Source organism: Sceloporus occidentalis, unplaced genomic scaffold, assembly GCF_023333645.1.
Source record: "Sceloporus occidentalis isolate IW3139 unplaced genomic scaffold, rSceOcc1.0.p SCAF_428, whole genome shotgun sequence".
Lineage (NCBI taxonomy): Eukaryota > Metazoa > Chordata > Lepidosauria > Squamata > Phrynosomatidae > Sceloporus > Sceloporus occidentalis.
This window is the reverse complement of record NW_028317408.1, coordinates 67,290-89,860: the sequence shown is the minus strand read 5'-3', so window position 1 is coordinate 89,860 and position 22,571 is coordinate 67,290. Positions and strand designations below refer to the sequence as shown.

General features: G+C 46.2%; 1 protein-coding gene across 1 annotated transcript; it reads right to left on the bottom strand.

Moving 5' to 3' along the window:
• Positions 1–6,467: 6,467 nt before the first annotated feature.
• LOC149272642 (ATP-dependent RNA helicase DDX25-like) lies at positions 6,468–21,999 on the bottom strand. Its single transcript, XM_089506874.1, has 11 exons — positions 21,971–21,999; positions 18,496–18,512; positions 17,715–17,850; positions 16,367–16,459; positions 12,717–12,819; positions 12,512–12,626; positions 11,988–12,165; positions 11,278–11,515; positions 7,078–7,240; positions 6,808–6,996; positions 6,468–6,529 (listed from the first exon to the last, which is right to left on the bottom strand). Exons 4-11 carry the CDS (start codon positions 16,426–16,428, stop codon positions 6,468–6,470), a joined length of 1,110 nt encoding a protein of 369 aa, XP_089363000.1. The 5' UTR covers positions 16,429–16,459; positions 17,715–17,850; positions 18,496–18,512; positions 21,971–21,999.
• Between the last annotated feature and the right edge of the window lie 572 nt (positions 22,000–22,571).

Sequence of the window (22,571 nt, the reverse complement as noted above, 5' to 3'; positions counted from 1 at the left end):
TTTCAGTCTCAGAACAGCGAGGGGGAAATAGTGGCTTTTGATGTCCTCTGCGGGGACTTAAACTTTGATAACTGCTCGCCTGGTAAGGCCTCGTCTATCCTCCGTTTTACTGTTAATTCTCCATTTCTTTACAGAATGACCCGAACTCAATGAACAGGTTTCCAATAATCTCCCCGTTATGGAAGTAAAGACTACTGGTCTGTAGTTGGCCGAGTCTTTTTTGTGATCCTGTCGGTAGAGACCGGTGAAATGAGTGGTTGTGCCAGGACCCTCTGGAGCTCTCTTTAATACTTTTTGGAGGATCCCATCAGCTCCGCGGATCTCCGTCTCTTTTTCCATTTGAGAGTTCAGGTAGAGCGTCTCCCGCAGGCTTTACGCGTCTCCCGGCGTCTCCTCTAACCGAGCTGCGAGTGTCACTGTCTCCGTAGGTCTCTGCTCCGGACGCTGCGTTCTGTTGGGTCTCTTATGCTCTCGTGATGTAATTGAGGTTATTTTCTATAGTCTTTGCGATCCTTTTCAGATGACTGTTTGGAGCAGAAGCACGAGTTATTCTCTGTATACACGGATCCCTGCAGGGGCCGCGCGGGGCAGGAGCGCCGGGGCACCGTGGGTGAGTAGAAACCCGGCACTCGCTTCTCATGCTCGTTCTGCCTTCTGCTTTCTTCGAGGTATTATTTCCATTCGTTATTCATCTTCTGACGCCGTTGCGTTGACTGGGATGATCGTGGTTGTGCTCCAGGTTACGAGGCTTTTCTCTTTCTTCCATTTTTCTTGTTCCGTGGTTGGCTCGTCTGCAGCCCGGCCTCTGAGGGTTTCACGTTCCTCATGCGTCATTTTCGGACGCGTTGCTCGGTGCTGAGACCGTTGTTTGCTGGTTCCAGGTACTCTTCTCAGACAGGAGCTTTTATATCACGAAGCCGTGAAGACTCCAGAGAACCTCAGAAGGTAAGCGAGTGGCCTGTTGTCCTACTCCTCCATTTTAATGGCGAGACATTCTGATCTCTTCCTAACGCGTCCATCTGCAGGACTCTCCTATCTGACGGCGAGCGCAAAACTTATGTAGCAGCCCCGCTTCCGCAGGACGTGGATGAAGATGAGCCGTGGTGGACGGGGCGCCGCATCGATTACATTCTGTACCGCAAATCCCTCTCCGTGTTACCTGCGGTGAGTTAAATACCAAAATCCAGCAAAAACCAGGGAAGGCACTTTGATGAAATGCTTGCTTATCAACAGTTTTCTGAAATCACCAGGAATTGGGCTTTTTGGCTGCTCCATGTGAACCCCCCCCCCCCCCCCCGCCCAGGCCATGCCGTATTACAGATAGACGTCACAAAGACATCTATTGTGTGTGTTGCCCCTGGGCATCCCTCCTGTATTATCATTTATTGGCCTTTTGCTGATTTATACGTTTCTGCCGGGTGACCTCTTTGCTTTTCTCCTCAGGTCGTAGAGAAGTTCCAGTTTGTGACACAGTTGGCGGGGCTGTCCGATCACATCCCCATCTCGCTGCACATTTCAGTCACTGTACCATCACTACCTCGTTGTGAATAAATGCCAATAAACGTCATAAATACAGAAAGTGACCGGCGCGATGTCACGATTTCCTAGAGAAAGGTACCGGGTCACCTGAATATCGTCTGTGCATCAGGATAAAGATCATCAATAAGACACAACCGGTAATGCACCTCGCCAGTTGGCTGCAGGGGCAATATTTTTGAATATTCACTGGATAATCAGTTGAGTCAGGACTCACGCATGGCCGAGACAAGTGGGTTCAAGGTTTTTGATGCCTCGCTACACATGAGGTTACAAAACATGCTAAATAACATAGAAGGGAGAAGTAGCTTCAGAAATGTTGCGGTACGTTAAGCACAGTATCAGCCCCTGGCCGGATAGCTTTCAGGGGGGCCGCCCCGGGTTTATTAATGTTTTCTGTTGTGAAGAATAAAAATAATCTGCACAATTTTTGTTCCTGAATTTTCAGGATATTAAAAAGCCGTAACACTCAATACTTTTTAAGTAGTCTGTTAATGGTTTTGTGTCAGATTGTGTCGGCTTCTCTTGCCACGTCAGCTTTCCTACCCATTCAGTTTAGATGAAAATTGTATTTTTAATTCAGGAACGAAATGTGGTGCTCATCCATTCTCTCTCAATGTTTCCCTACCTTCTCGGACGCCCCCTTTCTGCTTCCGCCGACCACTTCTGCATCTTCTCTCTATCATCATCTATCTCCGTCGGCATCTCTGTGGATATAACTTAGCGAGAGCTTCCACCGAAATGGGGAATGTTGTGAGGTGGGTCTGATTACCAAAGAAGAGTCAGCAGCTTTCTTATCTGATAAAATTACGAGCACAATGTATTTAGTAAACGAGGCACGTAGCATATTCCGGCTTCCATATCCGCCTTCAAACGGTTCAGAAAACTCTCTATCCCCCTCTCCTTTTGGTCAGGACTCCAAAGTTCCCGACAGGCAAAGCTCTTAAAGACCCAGGTTTACCTAAAAACACTCTTAAACAAAAATAAATCCTTTTAGAATCCCCTCAAGTAATTCATACACATAAAAGCTTTGTGCCTATGGCAGAGAACAGATCTACATCCAAATACAATTTTTAAGAATAACTAGGAAAGTAATTGTGCTGATATTTAGGCGATTTGCCCCTAGTTCGGGTCAGCACTCTTAACGTGGCTCCCGGAGGTGAGCAGCAACACTAAGGGAGTGCTGAGTTTTATACATGTGTATAAAATAAAATATGTATACATGCGCCAACGGAAGCTTCCTACACAAGGATTATTAAACCTTGCTTCACGGGGTTCTGGCTTCTTCTCATGGCTTTGTACAAATCACCAAATTTGCCAAAACTTGGCAAATGGCCAATTCTTCTAGCATGACATACGGCTCCATCTTTACCCCACCAGCCAGAATTAAAGAAGACCTGCAGCTACAGCATGTATCCAGACTTCTACATGGCAAGTAAAATCACACGCAAATTTGGGGGCCATTTTTGATTGGTAAACACAATGGGAGGGGTGGTGCATTCCAAAAAAAAAAAGGGAGGTTCCTGACACCTTCTGGACTCGCCTTTCACCACCAGCAGCACCATCTGAACGTTTAGAAAGAAATCCATGCACAGTATGCATACAGGACCACCGGCAGCAGCCCTGCACCAATCATTACACACATCCAGCATGCTTCCAAGAACTACACCATTTTGATGAATTGATCCGTCGGAGTAAGGAAGGTGATTTGGCAGCAGCCACAGACGTAGTACCAGGGTACTGGGAGAGGGTGGATGCTGGCACATATCCAGCCCCGATGTACAAGACACTGATTTTCCCCAAAAATTAGAAAAATATTTAAAGAACTGATCCCTCAGAGTAAGGCAGGCGAGGAGACGCACTAGAACCCCAGTCACTTATAAGAGGGGTGCTGGGTAACATACTGGAAGCATATTGACTTGCAAGAAAGCCATTGGCTCCACCAGGTGTGGGGAGAGCTGTGTTCTCTGGGGAGTGAGCATGTTGGCCGTTTCAGAGACTCCAGTCTGCCTTTGGGAAGCTTGTGTGGCACCTACCAAAGAATTAAGGGACGCTGCTAGAATGGCTGCTGTTCCAGTGGACTTAGTGATGCTGCACTGTATGGGTAAGAGGGACTGGGAATTGGATATGTGGATTGTGCTACTGCACTGTATGGGTAAGAGGGACTGGGAATTGGATATGTGGATAGTGCTGCTGCACTGTATGGGTTAGAGGGACTGGGAATTGGATATGTGGATAGTGCTGCTGCACTGTATGGGTAAGAGGGACTGGGAATTGGATATGTGGATAGTGCTGCTGCACTGTATGGGTAAGAGGGACTGGGAATTGGATATGTGGATAGTGCTGCTGCACTGTATGGGTAAGAAGGACTGGGAATTGGATATGTGGATAGTGCTGCTACTGCACTGTATGGGTAAGAGGGACTGGGAATTGGATATGTGGATAGTGCTGCTGCACTGCATGGGTAAGAGGGACTGGGAATTGGATATGTGGATAGTGCTGCTGCACTGTATGGGTAAGAGGGACTGGGAATTGGATATGTGGATAGTGCTGCTGCACTGTATGGGTAAGAGGGACTGGGAATTGGATATGTGGATAGTGCTGCTGCACTGTATGGGTAAGAGGGACTGGGAATTGGATATGTGGATAGTGCTGCTGCACTGCATGGGTAAGAGGGACTGGGAATTGGATAATCTTTAGTGATGGAAATGTATACGGTTGCAATCGAAATTATTCAACCCCCATTACAAATCAGGTTGATTGTGAGAATTAACACTTTCAGCTGTTTGCAATGAACAAATATTACAAAAGCAATTGAACCCCTTCAACACAACGAATGCTACAAGTGATTTCCTCAAATTCTACTAAAAATGCAACTTATTGATTTCTTCAGTTTCAAAATTATTCAACCCTCGGAACAGAATCCCAGCGGCACAAATATGCAAAACAGATGTCATCTCACACAAACCTGATGTAACCAATCAAGGGCTTCATTAGCTAGGGTTGGTTGGTAACACGGCCTGGACGGGGCGGGAAAGGGAGCCGTCGATGGCAGCATCCAGATCTCTGAGAAGGCAGGTTGAGTGACTGCAAAAGACGGAAGGACTTGGTGGCAAAGGGCACCATGGTGTCAGTGAGCGCAGGACAGCGCATGCTAAACGCAGGTTTCCATGAAGGTGCTTCAAGACTTATGCCACGACTGAGCCCAAAACACAAGGAAAGTCACCTCCAATATGCTGAAAAACACATAAATAAGCTTCAGGCGTTTTGGGATTCTGTTCCGGGGAATAAAGAATGGATCAGCGATGTGTCTGGAGGATGAAGAACGAAGCGTACCCCGAAAGGAAGGATCCGCCTTATGCATGGTGGGGGCTCGGTGATGCTCTGGGGCGGCTTTGCAGCAACACACTTTGAGTGAATTAAGAGATGGTTGACAGGCACGTCATCGGTCCTTAACTCTGTCTTTCTGTGATGCGCCTAGCACGTCGTTTGTCGTTGGAGTTAAAGGGAAAACATGTCACCTTTTAAGGGCTCATCCGGTGATGATCCACAAGTGCCCTCCAAAAAAAATATATTGAAATAGTGTTTAAAAGCTGCATTTTATTCTTAGTTGAGGGTTTATTTTATTTGTGGTGAGCACTCACCGATTGCAAGTTCATGGACCCCCGAGGCGACAGGGTCTTACACCGCCATGGCAACAGATTAGACGCATAACCACAAATGCTGGGTTAGAAAGTAGCGGTGTGCGCCGCCGTCCCCGCACCTACCCGATGGGTCCCAGTATAGAGGACCGCCTCACACCCGTCAGAGACCAATAGGGGGGGGGGTGGGGGGGGGTTCTGGTGTCGGAATGGAAACATCCATTATGAATGGATGCATCGCTCCGCTCATGTTAACTGAGCGCTCCCGAGGCTGAGGAGAGCTGTAATCCACAAAAGCGAGTGCGAGAGAAAAGCAAAAGGCTGGTCTACTCGTGAAAACGTACCTCGTTACCAAACCTGTTTGTATAGCACATTATCATTTAACCCTTTGTTTGATGATGTGCAGTGAAATGTACTGTGCCCTATAGCTCTAAGATTATATACACAAATACATACATACATAAAAACCTGCGCATGTGGGGTATTTGAGCAGCTGAAGGCGCGTTTCTCTGCTGCCACATATAATTCTTTGCACGGATTACAAGAAACATGGAAACGTTGGAGGAAAATTAACGTTACGGCTCCTTTGCCAGAGCTTGGTGTCCAAACGCTCCTAGTGATACCCCGGGCATCGCAAAATAAAATGCAAAAGTTTTACGTTTGGAGGAGGGGATTTTCCATTTTGTCGCCCGTAACATCCAAAAAAGCACTAAACCTGTCTATGTGCTAGCGCTATATAAACAATTAAACGAGTCCTGGACATTTTAGAGATTATGCATAAAAACTTTGTATTTGTGGCATAAAACATTACAAATGAGAATTATTATTTACATACAACACAAACATAGCACAAAGTAAAGCAAAAATCCACACGTGTGTGCGTGGCGTGTGTAGATATATGTACACCATAAAATATTTAGCCCAACAAAATGTTAAGTGTCATGTAGAGATCCTGCGGTGAAATGGTGCAGCGCAGGTTTTAAATCATTTATTGATATTTAGTGAATAATCCAGCGGATCATGGTGTAAAAGTGCTCGAGAAACAACAAAAGTGAAGCAAAAAAACCAAAAGCTTCCCAGAGAGACTTTTACTCCAACGTATGGCGTGTACCTTAAATATACATTTTAGAACAACAAACGAGTGAGTCTGGAAGAATAAATGCAAACAGAACAATCCAGTGAGATCCAAGTGCTTCGTCTTTATGTCGATATTTAATAATAATAATTATAACAAAGATTTACAGAAAAATGCAAAAACAAACTGAAAAGAAGCGGCTGCCGCTCCTCACTTCATTGGTAGATTTTCTCGATTTCATCCATGTCTCCGCTGTTCAATCTCGTAATTCTCGTTTCTGGAAGGGAAGACGTGTTCTGTCAGAGCGTTATCTAAAGGGCATTTAATGCTGATCGGGGACACTGTGCGGGGAGAGCAAACGGTACTTTATCCATAGGAAGTAACCCGGCACAGTTACGTGCCCCAGGGTTAACCCTTACTTTTCACGCATGCACAGGCTTTGCAGCATCTCTCACGCATTCTCAGCCTAGGGGGCAGAATGGTGGCCGTCACAGTGTGGGCCCGGTAGGTAAAGCTCCACTTCTCCCACTAGAAAGGCATTAACCCCATACTCACTGAAGTGATCTTCGATGTCATGCAGCATATAGAGGCAGCACTTTTCCACAAGATTGACAGCGAAGCCCTTTTTTCCAAATCGTCCAGTGCGGCCAATACGGTGCAGATACGTTTCAAAGTCGACCGCCCCGTCCATGTTCACCGGGAGATCAAAGTTTACTACAATGGACACCTGCTCCACGTCAATCCCTGGAAAATCAGAGGATGACAGAAATGAACACAGCGCTCCACGCTGCCGGACAAGCAAACGGCGTTTACAGGCGACGTTACCTCTGGCGCAGACATTTGTCGTAATCAGCACCCTTTCTTTCGCCTCCCGAAATCTTTGGATCATGTCGGCCCTCTGAGCGACTGGTAACTCTCCACTCAACAACGCCACGCAATGCCCGTCCTTCCTCATCTCGCGGGAGAGCCAGCTGGCGGTTTTTCGTGTCTGTTGTAAGGAAGTAAACAATCACACAGAGAGCGGGACGCGGAGAACGACACCACATCATTAAAGCGGTGACTACGGCCACTAAACGGGTGAAAACGGAGACCGTCTTACCTTATTTCACCATACGCTTCTTACATTGTAAGTTCGGGCACCTCTGCCTAAAGCACGGCCTCACGGGCATTTCTAAATGCACGGCCTCACGGTCTCACGGGCATTTCTAGTTCTCTCAGACCCTTCGACTATACGGACTGTAAGAAGCGCGGCAGAAATCGACGGTGCTAAATAAAGGCGAGTAATAAATCGGGTAGATATAGCTATTCCTCCTCTTAGGCATGGCACAAACGACGTGGAAATACCCCCAGACTGTCCCCTTACCCCTGAGTGAAGTCAAGACATGCCGCTGGATGATAAGCGAAAGGAAGAGAAATTCCCAGGCGAGGAATTACATATTTCCCTTGTGCTGCCCAGCAGCAAACCGGGAGACAGAAGAATTAGGAGAACGGAACAGTCCGACATGGAATCTTCGGAAGTCTGACGCAAGCAACAATCCGGCAGCTAACGGAAACCTTCAGGCAGATAAACGGATTGGAGAATCTCCAGGATTTATTTTTAAACAAAGAAGCATCTCTTAAAATCCAGAGAATGAGACAGTTGGGGACAAGATTAGATAATTTCATGCATTAGATAAAATGGAGACGTCTTTGGGTGCCTGGAGCTCTGCAAAGGCATGGAGATGAGCAAAATCTTACTAACAGGCGCAGACATCATCTGGGACAATATCCAAATCCTAGGCAGGAAATCTCAGCAATCTTCCAGGTCAAATTCTGAAGGAAGCATCGCCAACAGGAACAGGATCCCCTAAATACACTCAAGGCTGCAATCTGAACCTTCAGAAGGTGGAACCCAACCTCAAGGAAGTCCAAGAGCAGAGCGATACCTGAGCGCTTGGACGATGCACCCTTTTGTTTGACACAAGTCCTTCCAGATCTTGCCGTATTTAACAGACATAACTAGTTAGCAACTCTGAAGAAGCCTCATCAAAACCTCAGCAGACGCGCCATGATTAGTCAGTAATTATTATAATTATTGTTTTATATATCGAATTCCGTAGCGCTGTACAACGGGTAGACAGGACATAACAAGTAGCATGTAACATAACAAATTGACTAACAGAGACAACAGGTGAGGAGGGCCCTGCAATCTCCACTCAATGTCCAAGCTTCAGATAACAGACTTGAATGCAAGGCTGGGGCCTGGTGGAGAAGATCCTGTCGGGTAGCACGAATGGTTCAACAAGCGATATTCTCATCCGATACGAGGCCAGTCCGGAGCGATCAGAAACACTAGGGAACGGTCTGTCATTTTCCGGACAGAGAAGATGGGTCTAGGGCTGGAGACCTTCCTGTTGATGCGGGGCCTTCGTGAGCTCTGCTGCATTATTTGTTGGAATACTTCCAGACTCAAGCAACATATGCTCGCCATTAGGACCTTCAGCTCCAACCAAGCTGTCATCAGGCTGAATACACATTCCTCTAAAGGATGAGCTCCTTCAAAACCTCAGATTTCCAGACAGCAAGAAAACTACAGATATCAATTATCTGTGAAATGCGGAACGACTCCATAAAAACAGAATGTCTTTAGGGTGTCGATTCCCAAGCAAACAGGCTTACATCTCTGGAAATCAACCCAATTCTGTACGCGCCGCTGTGGCCCTCTGGTCAAAGTGAGAGGCAGCAAGCAATATCTCAAGGATGCTTTGACACCTGCTGCTGGCTCTCCAACTGTTATGTTCAGAAGGGTTCAGCTATCCCAACATTTAAGGAGCATCTGCATATGACTTACGGCCCAAGCAACTGCCAATTTGGAGGCCGACAAGGCAAAGAGCCACTTGATCTGACGAATTGAAACGGATCTTTTCAGAAAAAGGATATTTATCACACACCGGATTCACTCTCTTGACTGAAGTTAGGAATAAATATATGCGGGGCCCATATACATTATATAAATATATGCAGGGCCGATATACATTATATAAATATATGCGGGCCGATATAAAGAGCTCTTCAGTGACCTGTTCATTAACAGAAATATACAAAGAACAAGAGGTTGTCCTCAGACGGGAAGAGCGCAGGTTTCATAGACCACAAAGGAAGGGATTCTTTACAGTGAGGACAATAAAGGTACGGAATTCACTTCCAAGGGAGGTGGTTATCAAATACATCAGATGTCTTTTAAAAGGGGCCTGGATATTTTTTATTTTTTTAAAAAAAGGCATGACATACAGGGATATAAATAGAATAACATTAATATTTTAGAGCTTCTTGATCCAAGGAGAAATCCGATTGCCTATTGGAGTCAAGAAGGATTTTTCCCCCTGATGGCAGAATTGGAAGTCGCTTAATTAGGGTTTTTTTTTTGCCTTCTTTTGGATCAAGAATAGGAAGGTTAGGTAGAAGGGTTGAACTTGATGGACTTAGGTCTTTTTTCAAACTTCTGAACTATGATTTATTCAGATTTACCTCAGAACAGGATTGACGAAACCCTGTGTTAACATAAGCATTTTTCTATCGTAAATATCAGAAAGTAGCAAATGTCTAGTCTGATATATGCATGAGTTCCCGCCAACACATCTACTCTGTTATATATATTATATATATATATATGTGCAAAGGGTCACATATAGGCCATTCTTAATTATGCAGCTTAATAGGTGTAACCTGCTTGAAAAGTAACCAATCAGAATGAGGCATGCTATTAGAAGTAGATAAGAGGTTATATAAGTCATGTAATCCAAACATGTAATCAGACAACGCTTCGACTTTTGTGTGTTGTGTGCCTTGTCTCGATTATGCGCATGATCTAAATAAAGGAAAACTCTTTCTGAGGAGAATTCGACCATTAATTCAGCCAACACCCTGTAGAACTTACTCCGACTGAACAACCGGGACCCAGTCAATCAGATACGGAACAAACTTGAGGCTGGACTTGTGCCTAAAGTCAGCCACTACCACCATAATCTTTGTAAAAACATGGAGGGCAAATGCACGGAAGAACAGAATGACCCTGAACTGAAGATGCAATACTCCCGATAATGACAAAACTCATTGATGAGACAAAAAACAAACGCCTGGCTCTTGACACCACAAAAAAACGATGCTGCCTGGTGCTGTGAGAAACAGGCAGCAGAAGCACGAAGACAACTTCAGACCTTCAGAGAACCTCTAAGAAGAAGAATAATAATAATAATAATAATAATAATAGCAACGAAATGCCAGCCCTTCCCGGTGAGGCTGCATGCGCAGAGTCCCACGGTGTCCGTCCACAAAGAGGACGATGTAAATCTGTCAACCTGTTACCAGGAACAGCTACGGAGAAATGCAGCGGAGAATCCCGGGAATGGCGTTCTCTGATGAACATAGAAAAGGCTTGATTCCATCATTTTATTACGTAAAAACGTAAGTTATAGCCATTATTTTAAAGTCATTTAATCCACTTTTACTTAATCTCTACATCAAAGAGCTGCTTGGAGCCCCATTATCAGGAACATTCACAACCTCAGAGGTCATTAGCAGTAAAGCCCCCTAAAGCGTTTCCCGTTAGTGAATCCGTTTGGGTTGAAGTTGGATATTTAACATTAAACTCATTTTCTGAATTTAGTAGAAATGTAAGTAGGAGACTTCAGTGGCTTTTTTTTGTATAAGGATAAGCAAATACTAAGCTGAACTCTTCGACCAGGCGAATAAACCCACGTCCAGCTATAAGGGTACAATTACACCGTTTACTTTTTTAAGGAATTGTCGTTTTTGCCGCGTAATACGATGATTTATTCCCGTACACAGTCCTGGGCGAGGGATACGTTACGCAGCGCCAGAGGGTGGGGGGCATTTAATTACTGTACACAGTGGCGAGGGGGTTTGATTATTAAATGCAGCATCAGGGGTGTGTGTTTACTACATGCGCCGGGGGTAATTACCGTACGCAGCGCTGGGGGGTAATTACCATACCATGATTTCCCAACCTGACATCGTCGGCTGTACCTGGCAGAAGATGATGGCCTGTGCAATCGTGATCGCCCCATAGATGTTAGTAAGTGCGCAATATTTTTGTTCCTTGCTTTCACAAGCATCGTAGAACTGCTGGATATTATCTAGCGTCAGCTCTTCTTTCTTCAGTTTGATTATGTTGGAGTCGGGGACGATACGCTCTGCAAAGCACCACACCGAGTCCTCAAAAGTAGCGGAAAAAAGGAGCATCTGACATCCTGAGGGCATCGCTCTGCGGAGAGAAAACGTGCAATGCAGAGCGTCACTAATCGAAGAGACATCAGTGACATCTCGAAAGCTTTATTCCAGAACAGAACCATCGGCAGCTTCTGTGACCCTTCTGGGTCGGAATCCAGAATGCAATTTAAAAAATACTCACAGCTTACTTATTGCCAAAAACTCAGCCACAACAAAGACCCGCCGAACAGCACGAGAGACTTCCGGACGCCAATAATTCCAGCCACGCAGTTAGGTTATTATAGTCCTCTTATTCCTCCCTCTACTCCTCACCACCTACCCCACGTTATCCACTCTACCAGGGGAGGGTTGGCACCTTCCAGCCAGGAGGGGAATCGGCCCCTCGACCCCCCCACCGTCGCACATATGTACTTGCCGTTACACACAAGCACTTAGCTTCCAGTTTAACGCCGCTACACGTAGTTACAGCGCCCCGATTGAGCGATATGCGGTGCCGCAGTTCTTACCTTTTCACCCTAACGCTGTGATCCGAATAACCCTGGACACCAATCATGATGTCAGCCTCGTCCAGCACCAAGACACAAATGTCTGCTACCTCAAAGAGCTTGAGTTTAAAGCACCAGTCCATGACCGTGCCGGGAGTGCCGATTATTATCTGGGCCTCGATGCGGCTGCCTCTGGCTGCTGAAACACAACCATTTAACATGCATTTTAATCGAAACTATTAACGACCATTTCCCGTCATCTACTCCAACCACCACGCGGAAAGTAACTGTTCCTCGGAGCCGAGACCACTGGATTCGCATGATGGAAATAACCGAATGAAGTCGGTCGCTGGGGCTTCCCGGAAAAGGGCAATTTATACTTAACCGGTAACTCATTTTATTTATGCCCCCCCCAGCAGGGAAGCGTGCATGCCGGGGGAGGCTGTAGAGCTCAGCACATTCTCAGATTTTGAAATCCCCCACATTTTGGGTGAATAACCACAAATACAAACAACACATTAACATTTTCTATAGGGTCCTCGTACGCCTGTTTCCTCGGACAGCATAGGCGACTTGAACCCCGGCGCAGAACTTTCCCATTCGCTCTACGACATGTCCTGTCTGCAGGGCCAATTCAAACGTCGGACTAAGGCAGATGCACTGTGAGAAACGAGAGGGGAACGGTCATTTGTCACGCACGGGCGTACGGCATGAACTCTATACAGTTAAGGACCCCCACTGCTCACTCACCTGGGGGTATTTCTTCCCGGCGTTCACTCGGCTGAGCATCGCCAACACAAAAGCTGCGGTTTTCCCAGTCCCCGACTGGCTCTGTGCGATCAAGTTCTGGGGTCTGTAAAAACAACACGTGTGAAAAAGCTTTCCTGGCCACACGGATCACAAAGGACCGATGTATTTCAATTCAAGGAGCACTCCAGCCATATTCTCATGTAACGCGCATGCTGAAGTCTTGCATGGAACCCAATGTATTTATCAGCATTGTTATGAGCAACGTGATGTACGTCAGACAGCAGAATTGGTTTGATATAACGGCTGAACTATAGACCTACTCAGAGGCGGCCTTAAGTGTTATGGCGCACTGTACGGATTACTCCTCTGGTGCCCCCCCCCCACTCATCTCCCCCCCTCTCCCTATCCTTACTTACCTTGCTGCCGGAGTCCTGCGGTGGGAGCCGGAGGCGTCTGTCTTCCCGCTATGCCGCGGTGCGCGCTTCACAGCTGAGCACCGGAATAATGCCGGCGCTCAGCATAAAACACCGGCACCGCGACGGAGTCACGGAGAGTGAGGGGCGCTGAGCGGTCGCAGGCGCCCCTGCCCGGGACTTAAATAAAAAAAAAAAAAAAAAAAAAAAAAAAAAGTTTTCATTTAAGTCCCGGGCAGGCGCCCCTGTTGCCATGGCGCCCACACAGGTCGCACACCCCTAAGGCCGGCCCTGGAGCTACTGAAAATCCTAGCCTGAGGCGATAACAGCAGTTACCTATAAGCAGAGGCACGTTTTCTTGTATTCACGGGAGTGTGGGTAGCTATAGGATGAGTTAGTGATTTTGGTTTGCATGGTTATAACCGAAATATCGTTCTCTAGGTTACACCCTTCAACCAAAAAAACTGCTTGTAGTTTACAATTGATACAGCTGACATTTACATAGAAACCTATCAATAGTATAGAACAAAACACCTTAAAAAGAACCGTACACCATGTGCTAGGAGAACTTCAATCCAGAGCTAGGCGGTGCCCGGATCCAGAGGGCTTCACACAGAGCTGTCTGTAAGCGCCCTGGGTTATTGACCAGAATCCTTCCCACGTTTCATCGAGTAGTCGTTACGACCAACGGAGTTCCACTTTATATTGTTTTGCTGGGTTTCTCATCTCTGTGAGCTGATCATCTACTGAAGCCGAGTATTATTGTTATTTTAGTGCAATCTGTTAAGACTGGTGTGTGATTTTAATTCTGTTGTAGTGGATTTAACAACAGTTACTATTAACCCCTTAAGGACAACAGGCGGTTCCTAAACCCATAGAAAACAATGCATTTTGAGCTTGTACATGTACGGGCTTTATCATTAAGGGGTTAAAGTATAATTATCATTCACCACAGTATTTAAGTATTTCTTACCATATAATCGACTAATACCTCATTTTATATATCATTTGTACATCAAGATAAGAATGCAAAAAAAAAACAGAATGCTGCAGAATCTTGGAATACCTTTTTTATTGGACCAACAGTATTTAAAATAATGTTTTTTAGGAGTCCTCCCTTTATCCAGTCAAACGCTTTTCTGACCAAGCAAGTGAAAAACACAGTTTAAAACTAACCAGTACATGTTCTGATACAGGGGTTAAAACAAGGTAGAGAATTTGCAGACAAACTTCAGAGGGTAGTAAATAGTGGCATAGACTGCACAGATAAGGCTGGGGGGGGCAGCAGAGGTAAGCGTGTAGACAAAAAAAGGCACAGGTTATAGGTAGTTTTGAAAATGTGCTGAGAAGCTCAAATCCACATTAATTCCTCTGTTTTTGCAATCATAAAAATGTATCATTTTGGCTTTAAATGTCTTGGGTGTGTTTGAAATGACCGCTCAGTGTTTTGAAGGTCATGTATGGAGTGATCTGTTTGGGTGAATTGGTGCCCAGCTGGAGTGTAATAGTCTTCTTCATCATGATGGTTGATGGAGTATCTGTGCAGATTCATTCTGTCGCTGGCCGGTCTCACCGATGTATCACCCTATTGTACATTTGGTGCATTGAGTCATGTATACAGCGTTTTGTGACGTGTGTGAGTGCGATCCTGTAATGTTGTGTCGTCTTGTTGTGGGTGGCTGTGTTGCTGGTACAGATGTGTTGGCAGAGTTTGCATCGATTTGTTGCATGGTTTGGTTCCGTTATCTGTTTCAGTATGTAGTTTCCTACTAACTGACCAGCTTTCGCTTAAGATTAGCTGGTTGTTTGAAGGATAAGATGGGGGGTTCAGGGAAAGTTTATTTTAACACCTTATCCTCCGCTAGCATTGGCGGCAGATCCCTGATGATTTGTCGTATTTCTCCTAGGGCAGGATTGTACGTGGCTACTAAAGGCACGCGTGAGGATGTCTGCGTATTGTGTTCACGTGGCGTTTGTAGAGCAGAGTTCATTTTCTTTTTGATGATGCTTGGTTTGTATCCCTTTTGTTTGAATGTCTCAGACAGGGTTTTAACCCCTGTATCAGAACATGTACTGTCAGTTCGAAAATGCTTTTCACTTGCTTGGTCAGAAATGCATTTGACTTGATAAAGGGAAGGTTCCTGAAAACACGTCTATTATTTTTAAATACTGTTAGTCCAATAAAAAAAAGGTATTACAAGATTTTGCAGCATTCTGGGTTTTTTTGCATTCTTATACACTGGAATAAACACAGCTACTCCAAACTACAGTATATCAAGATACAGATTAAATACATTTTATTGTTATAAAGGTTCCCTGACTACATGAATTAAATAATTGAAACTTAGAATCAGGTCAAAACTACAACAAGCATGCAAAAGGCTTTCTTTACATAATGACGTTCTCTCTCGTACCCCTCCCCCGGCGGCTATTACTGAAAGCAGGAAGCATACTTATGTTCACTTCCTGTAACGACCCAGATAGGGTCCACCGAGCTCCAACTGAAATGAATGGATGCAGCAGCAGCCAATGGCATTTATTCTTATTGAATACTTCAATAAGAATAAATGCAGTTGGCTGACACTACTACCGGATTTCAATGGTCTGTTCCCTTCGACCGGAGCTCTACTGAGCATGTGCAGAACCTCAGTGATGAATGCTTGAAGGGTTGCTGCTCTAGGTCTTTCCCAGAGCGCAGTAAACCCTACAAGACTTGTGGTATAAGTCCCTCCCCTCGGCGCTGCATGCAGTGGTATAAACCGATCCCCCCCCCCTCACTGCACGCAGTGGTATAAACCGATGGCCCCCCTGCACGCAGTGGAATAAACCGACCCCCCGGCGCTGCACGCAGTGGTATAAACCGATGGCCCCCCTGCACGCAGTGGAATAAACCGATCCCCCCACCCTGCACTGCACGCAGTGGTATAAACCGATGGGCCCCCTGCACGCAGTGGAATAAACCGACCCCCCCCCTGGCGCTGCACGCAGTGGTATAAACAGATGCCCCCCCAAAAGCTCCTCTATCTGCAGACCTGGAGCCGCCATCGATATTTTGGGTGACTTTACCGGCTCAAACCCCACACTGAGCAGACCCTTTATGGCGATGCTAATTAGTAATCCTATCCATGGCTGCCTTTTGTTTTATTCGGGGGCGTTTATTACCATATGGGCAGCGGGTTTAATCGGGTACTTCTCTATTCTATACCCTGAACACTTCCCCCGTCAACCTCTACTTACGGATCAGCAAGCATCATCGGCAGAGCGGTTTCTTGAATTTTTGATGGTCGATTAAAACCCATGGCATAAATTCCCTTTAGTAATTCAGGCTTCCTGTACAGAAAAGAGTTAATGATCAAAAATTTACCGACAGCCCTAAAACAGAGAAACCTTCCTGCCCTGCATGTGATACGTTTTCTAGCGCGAGATAAATGACAGCAGCAAATAGTTTCATTACACTTATTGCTTAACGAGCTACTAAAGGCATTGAAGACTCCGCAAGGTTATTCCACCCCACAGCTCGCTAAAGTCACGGCCGCTAGTATTACATCTACAGGGTGCACCGAAGCTTCAGCCCCTGGAATAACTGTAACAAGACAGCAAGATATGCCCATTAGGGCATTATTTACCAGAAAAGGGGGTTCTATACCCAGAGCTGCGCAAGTAGAAGCAGGTAAGTAAAGCCTCCATCTTAACGCAAAACCCTGGGACATCAACCCAGAGCTGACCCCTGACGAAGGACCCGAAAATCACGAAAGCAGAAAGACTTAACTGACAGAACTTGAAAGTTGCAAGGAACACAAAAAGCGGACTATGTGCTGCTCGGGGCATCCCCGTGGCTGGGGCAGAGAAGGGAAAGGTAGCCACCCAACCCCTGCAAGAGTAAGCATGGTTAATGGGAGACACCAAGGACACCTACTCTTTGATAGCCCCCAAAACAGCTAAAGGGACAAAACTATCCCACAATCCCTGCGTTCCCCGCGGAATTCTCCCTTCCAGAGAAGACCTTCAAATACACCAGACTAGAGGTCCAATGTCTATGGTTTTATTTTCCTAAACGGGGGTGTGACTTGCCCCCTTTTTCTCGGTTTCGTCCCCGTTTTTGTGTGTAACGTGCGATGACGGCATCGGTGCCACGGTCTGAGAAATGCGTTGGTGCAGGAATCTCAGCGCTCCCGTCTGCCGAGGCCTGAAACCCATTTCGTGTGATGTTTTTGCTACTAAGCCTCGGGCTAGGCTTAGTAAGGCTCCTCCCGGGCCCGAGCGAGACCCACTGTAACAAGACTCTTCACAGGCGGGCTTACGGCCAAACACCAAGGGCTCATGTTGATCACATGCACGTATTTGCAGGACTGGACTGAGCGCCGGTCACTCGCTCGTTATTTGTAGCATGTGACTACATTTCATGTCATATCAGTAGACTGCGCGCATGCACAGTAACACCAAGGAACCTTTCAAACAACGCCAGACACCAGTCATAACCGGCACAAACGCGCCTAACCAGGCAGTGAGACACAAAGGAGCACGCCACGGGCAGAGAAACATGTATAAGAAATAATAAAAACATAAGTGCAGCAACGCTACTTACAATCGCAGCTCCTCAAAAGTTTTAACAGAGTACAGCGGGGAAGAGGGGTCCCTCTGCAAGACCTCCACAGTGTGAGGAGATTCCACGAGAGTGCGATGGATAAGTTTATTAAGGAGAGAGCTTGTTGCAGGGTCATCTGGGGAAGAAAAAAGTCAATACATGTCGCTGAGTGAAATGGACAAGACGTACACGCTGACAGTAAAGTATTAAAGTATCCCCTGACGCCCCCAGGATTGCATCCCCCGATGCCCTCCAGGATCGCATCGCCCGCCGTCCCCCCCCGGGATAGCATCCCCCGATGCCCCCCCCGCCGCCCTCCAGGATCGCATCGCCCGACGCCCCCAGGATAGCATCCCCCGATGCCCCCCCTCCAGGATCGCATCGCACGACGCCCCCAGGATAGCATCCCCCGATGCCCTCCAGGATCGCATCCCCCGCTGCCCCCCCCCCCCGACGCCCCCAGGATAGCATCCCCCGACAACCCCCCCACCGACGCCCTCCGGGAAACATCCCCCCCGATGCCCCCCAGGATAGCATCCCCCCCCCGACGCCCCCCAGGATAGCATGCCCCAACGCCCCCGGGACCTCCAGGAAAGCAGAGGCGCAATCACAACCGGCACAGCCGCCCGCGCGTATCCCCCGCAAGCACAACCAGCACAGCCGCCCGTAATTCCGAACAACAACGGAAGGCATGCAATCTACATACGGGGCTATAAACGTTATCCAAAGTACCAGAGATAACAGAAAGGGTTAACAGCACAGAACTGTATGGAATCCATACTTTGCTCATCGTCGTCACTGTCCCAGCAGCAGCGATCTAGAAATCAAACGCACGATAATATGTTTAGGGATCCTCGTAATCAAGGACACAGCGCAGATTTCACACATTCTCTCCCCGGTGGAGACGAGGAGGAGGCCGGCCCCCTGTATAACGTATAGCTAAATCAGCGAGCCGGCCCCTGTATAAAGTATAGATAAATCAGTGACCGGACCCTGTATAATGTATAGATAAATCAGTGTCCGGCCCCCTGTTTAATGTATAGATAAATCAGTGTCCGGCCCCCTGTATAATGTATAGTTAAATCAGCGAGCCGGCTCCTGGTGGGGGGGGTAACTCAATTCGCACACCGTTTTAAACGGTTACAGTTTAAAAACGGTTATATATAACAGCACGTGCGATAGGAGACGTATGCATTACACACCATATATACATTATACACACACACTATATAGACATTATACACACTATATAGTCTTAGTCTGTTAATTCTTGTCTGGTCGGACCCCTTGAATATATGGATTGTATTAAGCGCTGCGTACATTGTTGGCGCCATATAAACAGAAGATAATATATACACTATACAGACATTATATATACAGAGCACTGGGTGTGGGGGCCCCACACTCTCACCTGGTAGGTCTGCGATGGATTTTGGTACATCGGCGATCTCCTGCGGGAAGAGAGGAGCGTCAGACACATTACCGTTAAATGACAGAAAACACCCCGGGGGAAGAGCCATACGTTCTGCCCCATTACAGTAGAGACGGGCAGGAAGGGTAAGTGCTGATAAATCTTATATTCTGTCAATAATCTCCCCTGGGGCCCCTAAACAGAAAGAAACAAGGTACTACCTGCCCCGGTACACCAGTTGCCCTTACCCCTCTACTCCCTGTGCCCCATTTACCCCTTGTTACTACACCGACCTCAGCCCCGGTTACCCCCATCAGTTCCTCTGCCCATCTGACCCACTCAGACACCGACACTCCACACCCCACTGCCCCAGCCAGACACTGCCACTGCCACTCCACTCCACTCCACTCCACTCCCCGGGGCCCCGCTGCACCAGCCAGACACCGACACTCCCCGGTCCCTGCACAGCCCCCATTACATTGTTGTTGTTCTGCAGGTCAGTTGGCTTCGCCCCCCACATGGAAAACGAAAGAGACGCCATTTCCACGAGACCGTGCTCTCCGAGAACCGAGAAAAGCCTACTGGCCCCGCCCCCCGCACGCGCTGCTGCGTCTACGCGAGGGCGGAGTCATCGCACGCGCGCAAAAAACAAAAACGCAACTGATCGTTAGTCACAAGACAGGAGCGCAGGAGTTGATGGTCGACGGTGCCCTGCTTTGTTACGGGGTGTCCTGCTTTGTTACGGAGTGCCCTGGAAGGGGGTAAGAGAAGCTTTAGTCGGGTTGCACTCGGGTCCTACTCTAAACACTGGGTGAGCCGCTCAGCCCGCCACCAGAGCGTGTGGGTATACCTGCCAAGTGTCCCAAGCGTCCCTCCATGCTATACACTTCATGTCCTCATACCCAGGGGCCCGCCACTTCATCTCCTCATACCCCGGGCCCGCCACTTCATCTCCTCATACCCCGGGCCCGCCACTTCATCTCCTCATACCCCGGGCCCGCCACTTCATCTCCTCATACCCCGGGCCCGCCACTTCATCTCCTCATACCCCGGGCCCGTCACTTCATCTCCTCATACCCAGGGGCCCGTCACTTCATCTCCTCATACCCAGGGGCCCGCCACGGCATCTCCTCGTACCCCGGGGCCCGCCACGGCATCTCCTCATACCCCGGGCCCGCCACTGCGCTTAACCCTTCCTATCCCGTCTCTTCGTAATAGCTAAAAGTCAGTCATTCCTGGAGACGGAATGTATGTATTTGGTGTGAAATGAGAATTAAGTTGACTCGATTATAAAACGACCCCCCGAAAATCTGAAAATTTAGGCACAACAGAATACCTGAATATAAGACGCCCCTATGGGGAAAAAGGTTTTATTAGTAACTATTAATTCATGTAAACTATTTTTTCATATTTAACCCCTTCGAGACAAAGGATGATTTTACTTTTTGTACCCTTTGTGACAATGGCCTTTTTAACATTTCTGCGCTGCTTGTGTTTAGCTGTAATTTTCTTCTTTCCCGTTTACTGAACCCACACACATTAGATATTGTTTTTTTTAGGACAAGAAGGGCTTTCTTTAGATGACATTGTTTTGATTGTATCATATTATTTACTATTAAAAAAATTATAAAATATGGTGAAAAATTTAGAAAAAAATGACTGTTTCTAACTTTTAGTTGAAAAATCTTTTACTCATCTATAAAAGGTAATGAAAAAACCTGCTAAATAGATTCTACTATTTGTCCTGAGTTTAGAAATACCCAATGTTTTTATGTTTTTTTGCTTTTTTCTACCCATTATGGGGCAATAAGTACAGGTAGCGTTTTGCTATTTCAAAGCCATTTTTTCCAAATCTGGTAATTCTTCCCCCCATGTGCCATTTCGGGTATCTTTGAACCCGGCCAATGCAATTTACCCCATCAAGTCATATATTTTTGAAAACTAGACAGCCCAGGGTATTCCAAATGCTAGTATTTTAACTCTTTCCATGCACCATATCTACCACCAGTCTTTGTCAAACTTTATGGTAGTCATTTTTTTGCATTTGTTTTGTCATACACATTTTACTTCAGGTATGAATTAAAATGTTCTAGTTTATGTCACTATCACAAAACACCCCAATATGTGTTCAGCAACATCTCCTGAGTGCAGCGATACCCCACATGAATGATTTTGCCTGGCTGTTTGGGGGCAAAAGGGCCACATTTGGGGCATGCGCATTTTTCAATGTTGAACTTTGGCATTTGGGGATCCACTGCCCATGCCCTATTTGGTACATCTTTGAGCCGAGCCATTTCAGTGTGCCCAATAAAGCCATAAATTTTTGAAAACTAGACACCCCAGGGTATTTCAAATGCTAGTATTTTAACTCTTTCCATGCACCATATCTACCACCAGTCTTTGTCAAACTTTGTGGTAGTCATTTTTTTGCATTTGGTTTTCCACACACATTTTAATTCAGGTATGAATTAAAATGTTCTCGTATATGTCACTATCACAAAACACCCCAATATGTGTTCAGCAACATCTCCTGAGTGCAGCGATACCCCACATGAATGATTTTGCCTGGCTGTTTGGGGGCAAAAGGGCCACATTTGGGGCATGCGCATTTTTCAATGTTGAACTTTGGCATTTGGGGATCCACTGCCCATGCCCTATTTGGTACATCTTTGAGTCGGGCCATTTCAGTATGCCCAATAAAGCCATAAATTTTTCAAAACTAGACACCACAGGGTATTTTAAATGCTGGTATTTTAACTCTTTGCATGCACATATTTTACCACCAGCATTTTTTCAAAGTTTGCAGTAATATTTTTGTGTGTGTATTTTTCCCACACACACCTACTTTATGTATGAATTTACAGCTCCTGGTATATGCCGCTGTCACACGACACCCCATAATGTGTTCAGCAACATCTCCTGAGTGCAGTGATACCCCACATGCATGGGTGTGTCATTTTTTGGGGGAACTAAAAGGCCACATTTGGTACGTGTGCATTTTTCTAATTGGAAATTAGATGTGTGGCCATCCTTCCCCCCGTGTTAATTGGGACGTTGTTGAACCTGGCCCATTCAATTTACCCCATCAAATCATACATTTTTTAAAAGTAGACACCCCACGGGCATTTAATATGCCAGTATTTTAACTCTTTCCATGCGAGAATTGTTTTAAGCTAATATGCTAATTTTAGGACTTGCTCACAAAAATATATTTTTTATATATATTTTTTTATTTTTTTTTTAAAAAAATTTAAAATTTTTTTTCAACTTGGAGGTTCCCCTGATAGTGACATCAGTGGGAAATGATTTTTACATTTTACTGTTTTTTTACAATTTTTTTCTAATTATTATAAATTTTATTTTATTTTTTAATTTATTTTTACTAATCACACTGTGATTAGAAAGCTGGCTTCCATTGACTTGCATGGTGAATGCAGTACCTGTAT

Excerpts from the sequence above, each read along its gene's own strand:
- LOC149272642 (XM_089506874.1), bottom strand. The coding sequence starts at position 16,428 with ATGGGTTTTAATCGACCATCAAAAATTCAAGAAACCGCTCTGCCGATG. Across the intron at positions 12,627-12,716 it reads CCGGGAAGAAATACCCCCAG|TGCATCTGCCTTAGTCCGAC; the intron begins GTGAGTGAGCAG and ends CGTTTCTCACAG. Across the intron at positions 11,516-11,987 it reads CACAGCGTTAGGGTGAAAAG|AGCGATGCCCTCAGGATGTC; the intron begins GTAAGAACTGCG and ends TTCTCTCCGCAG.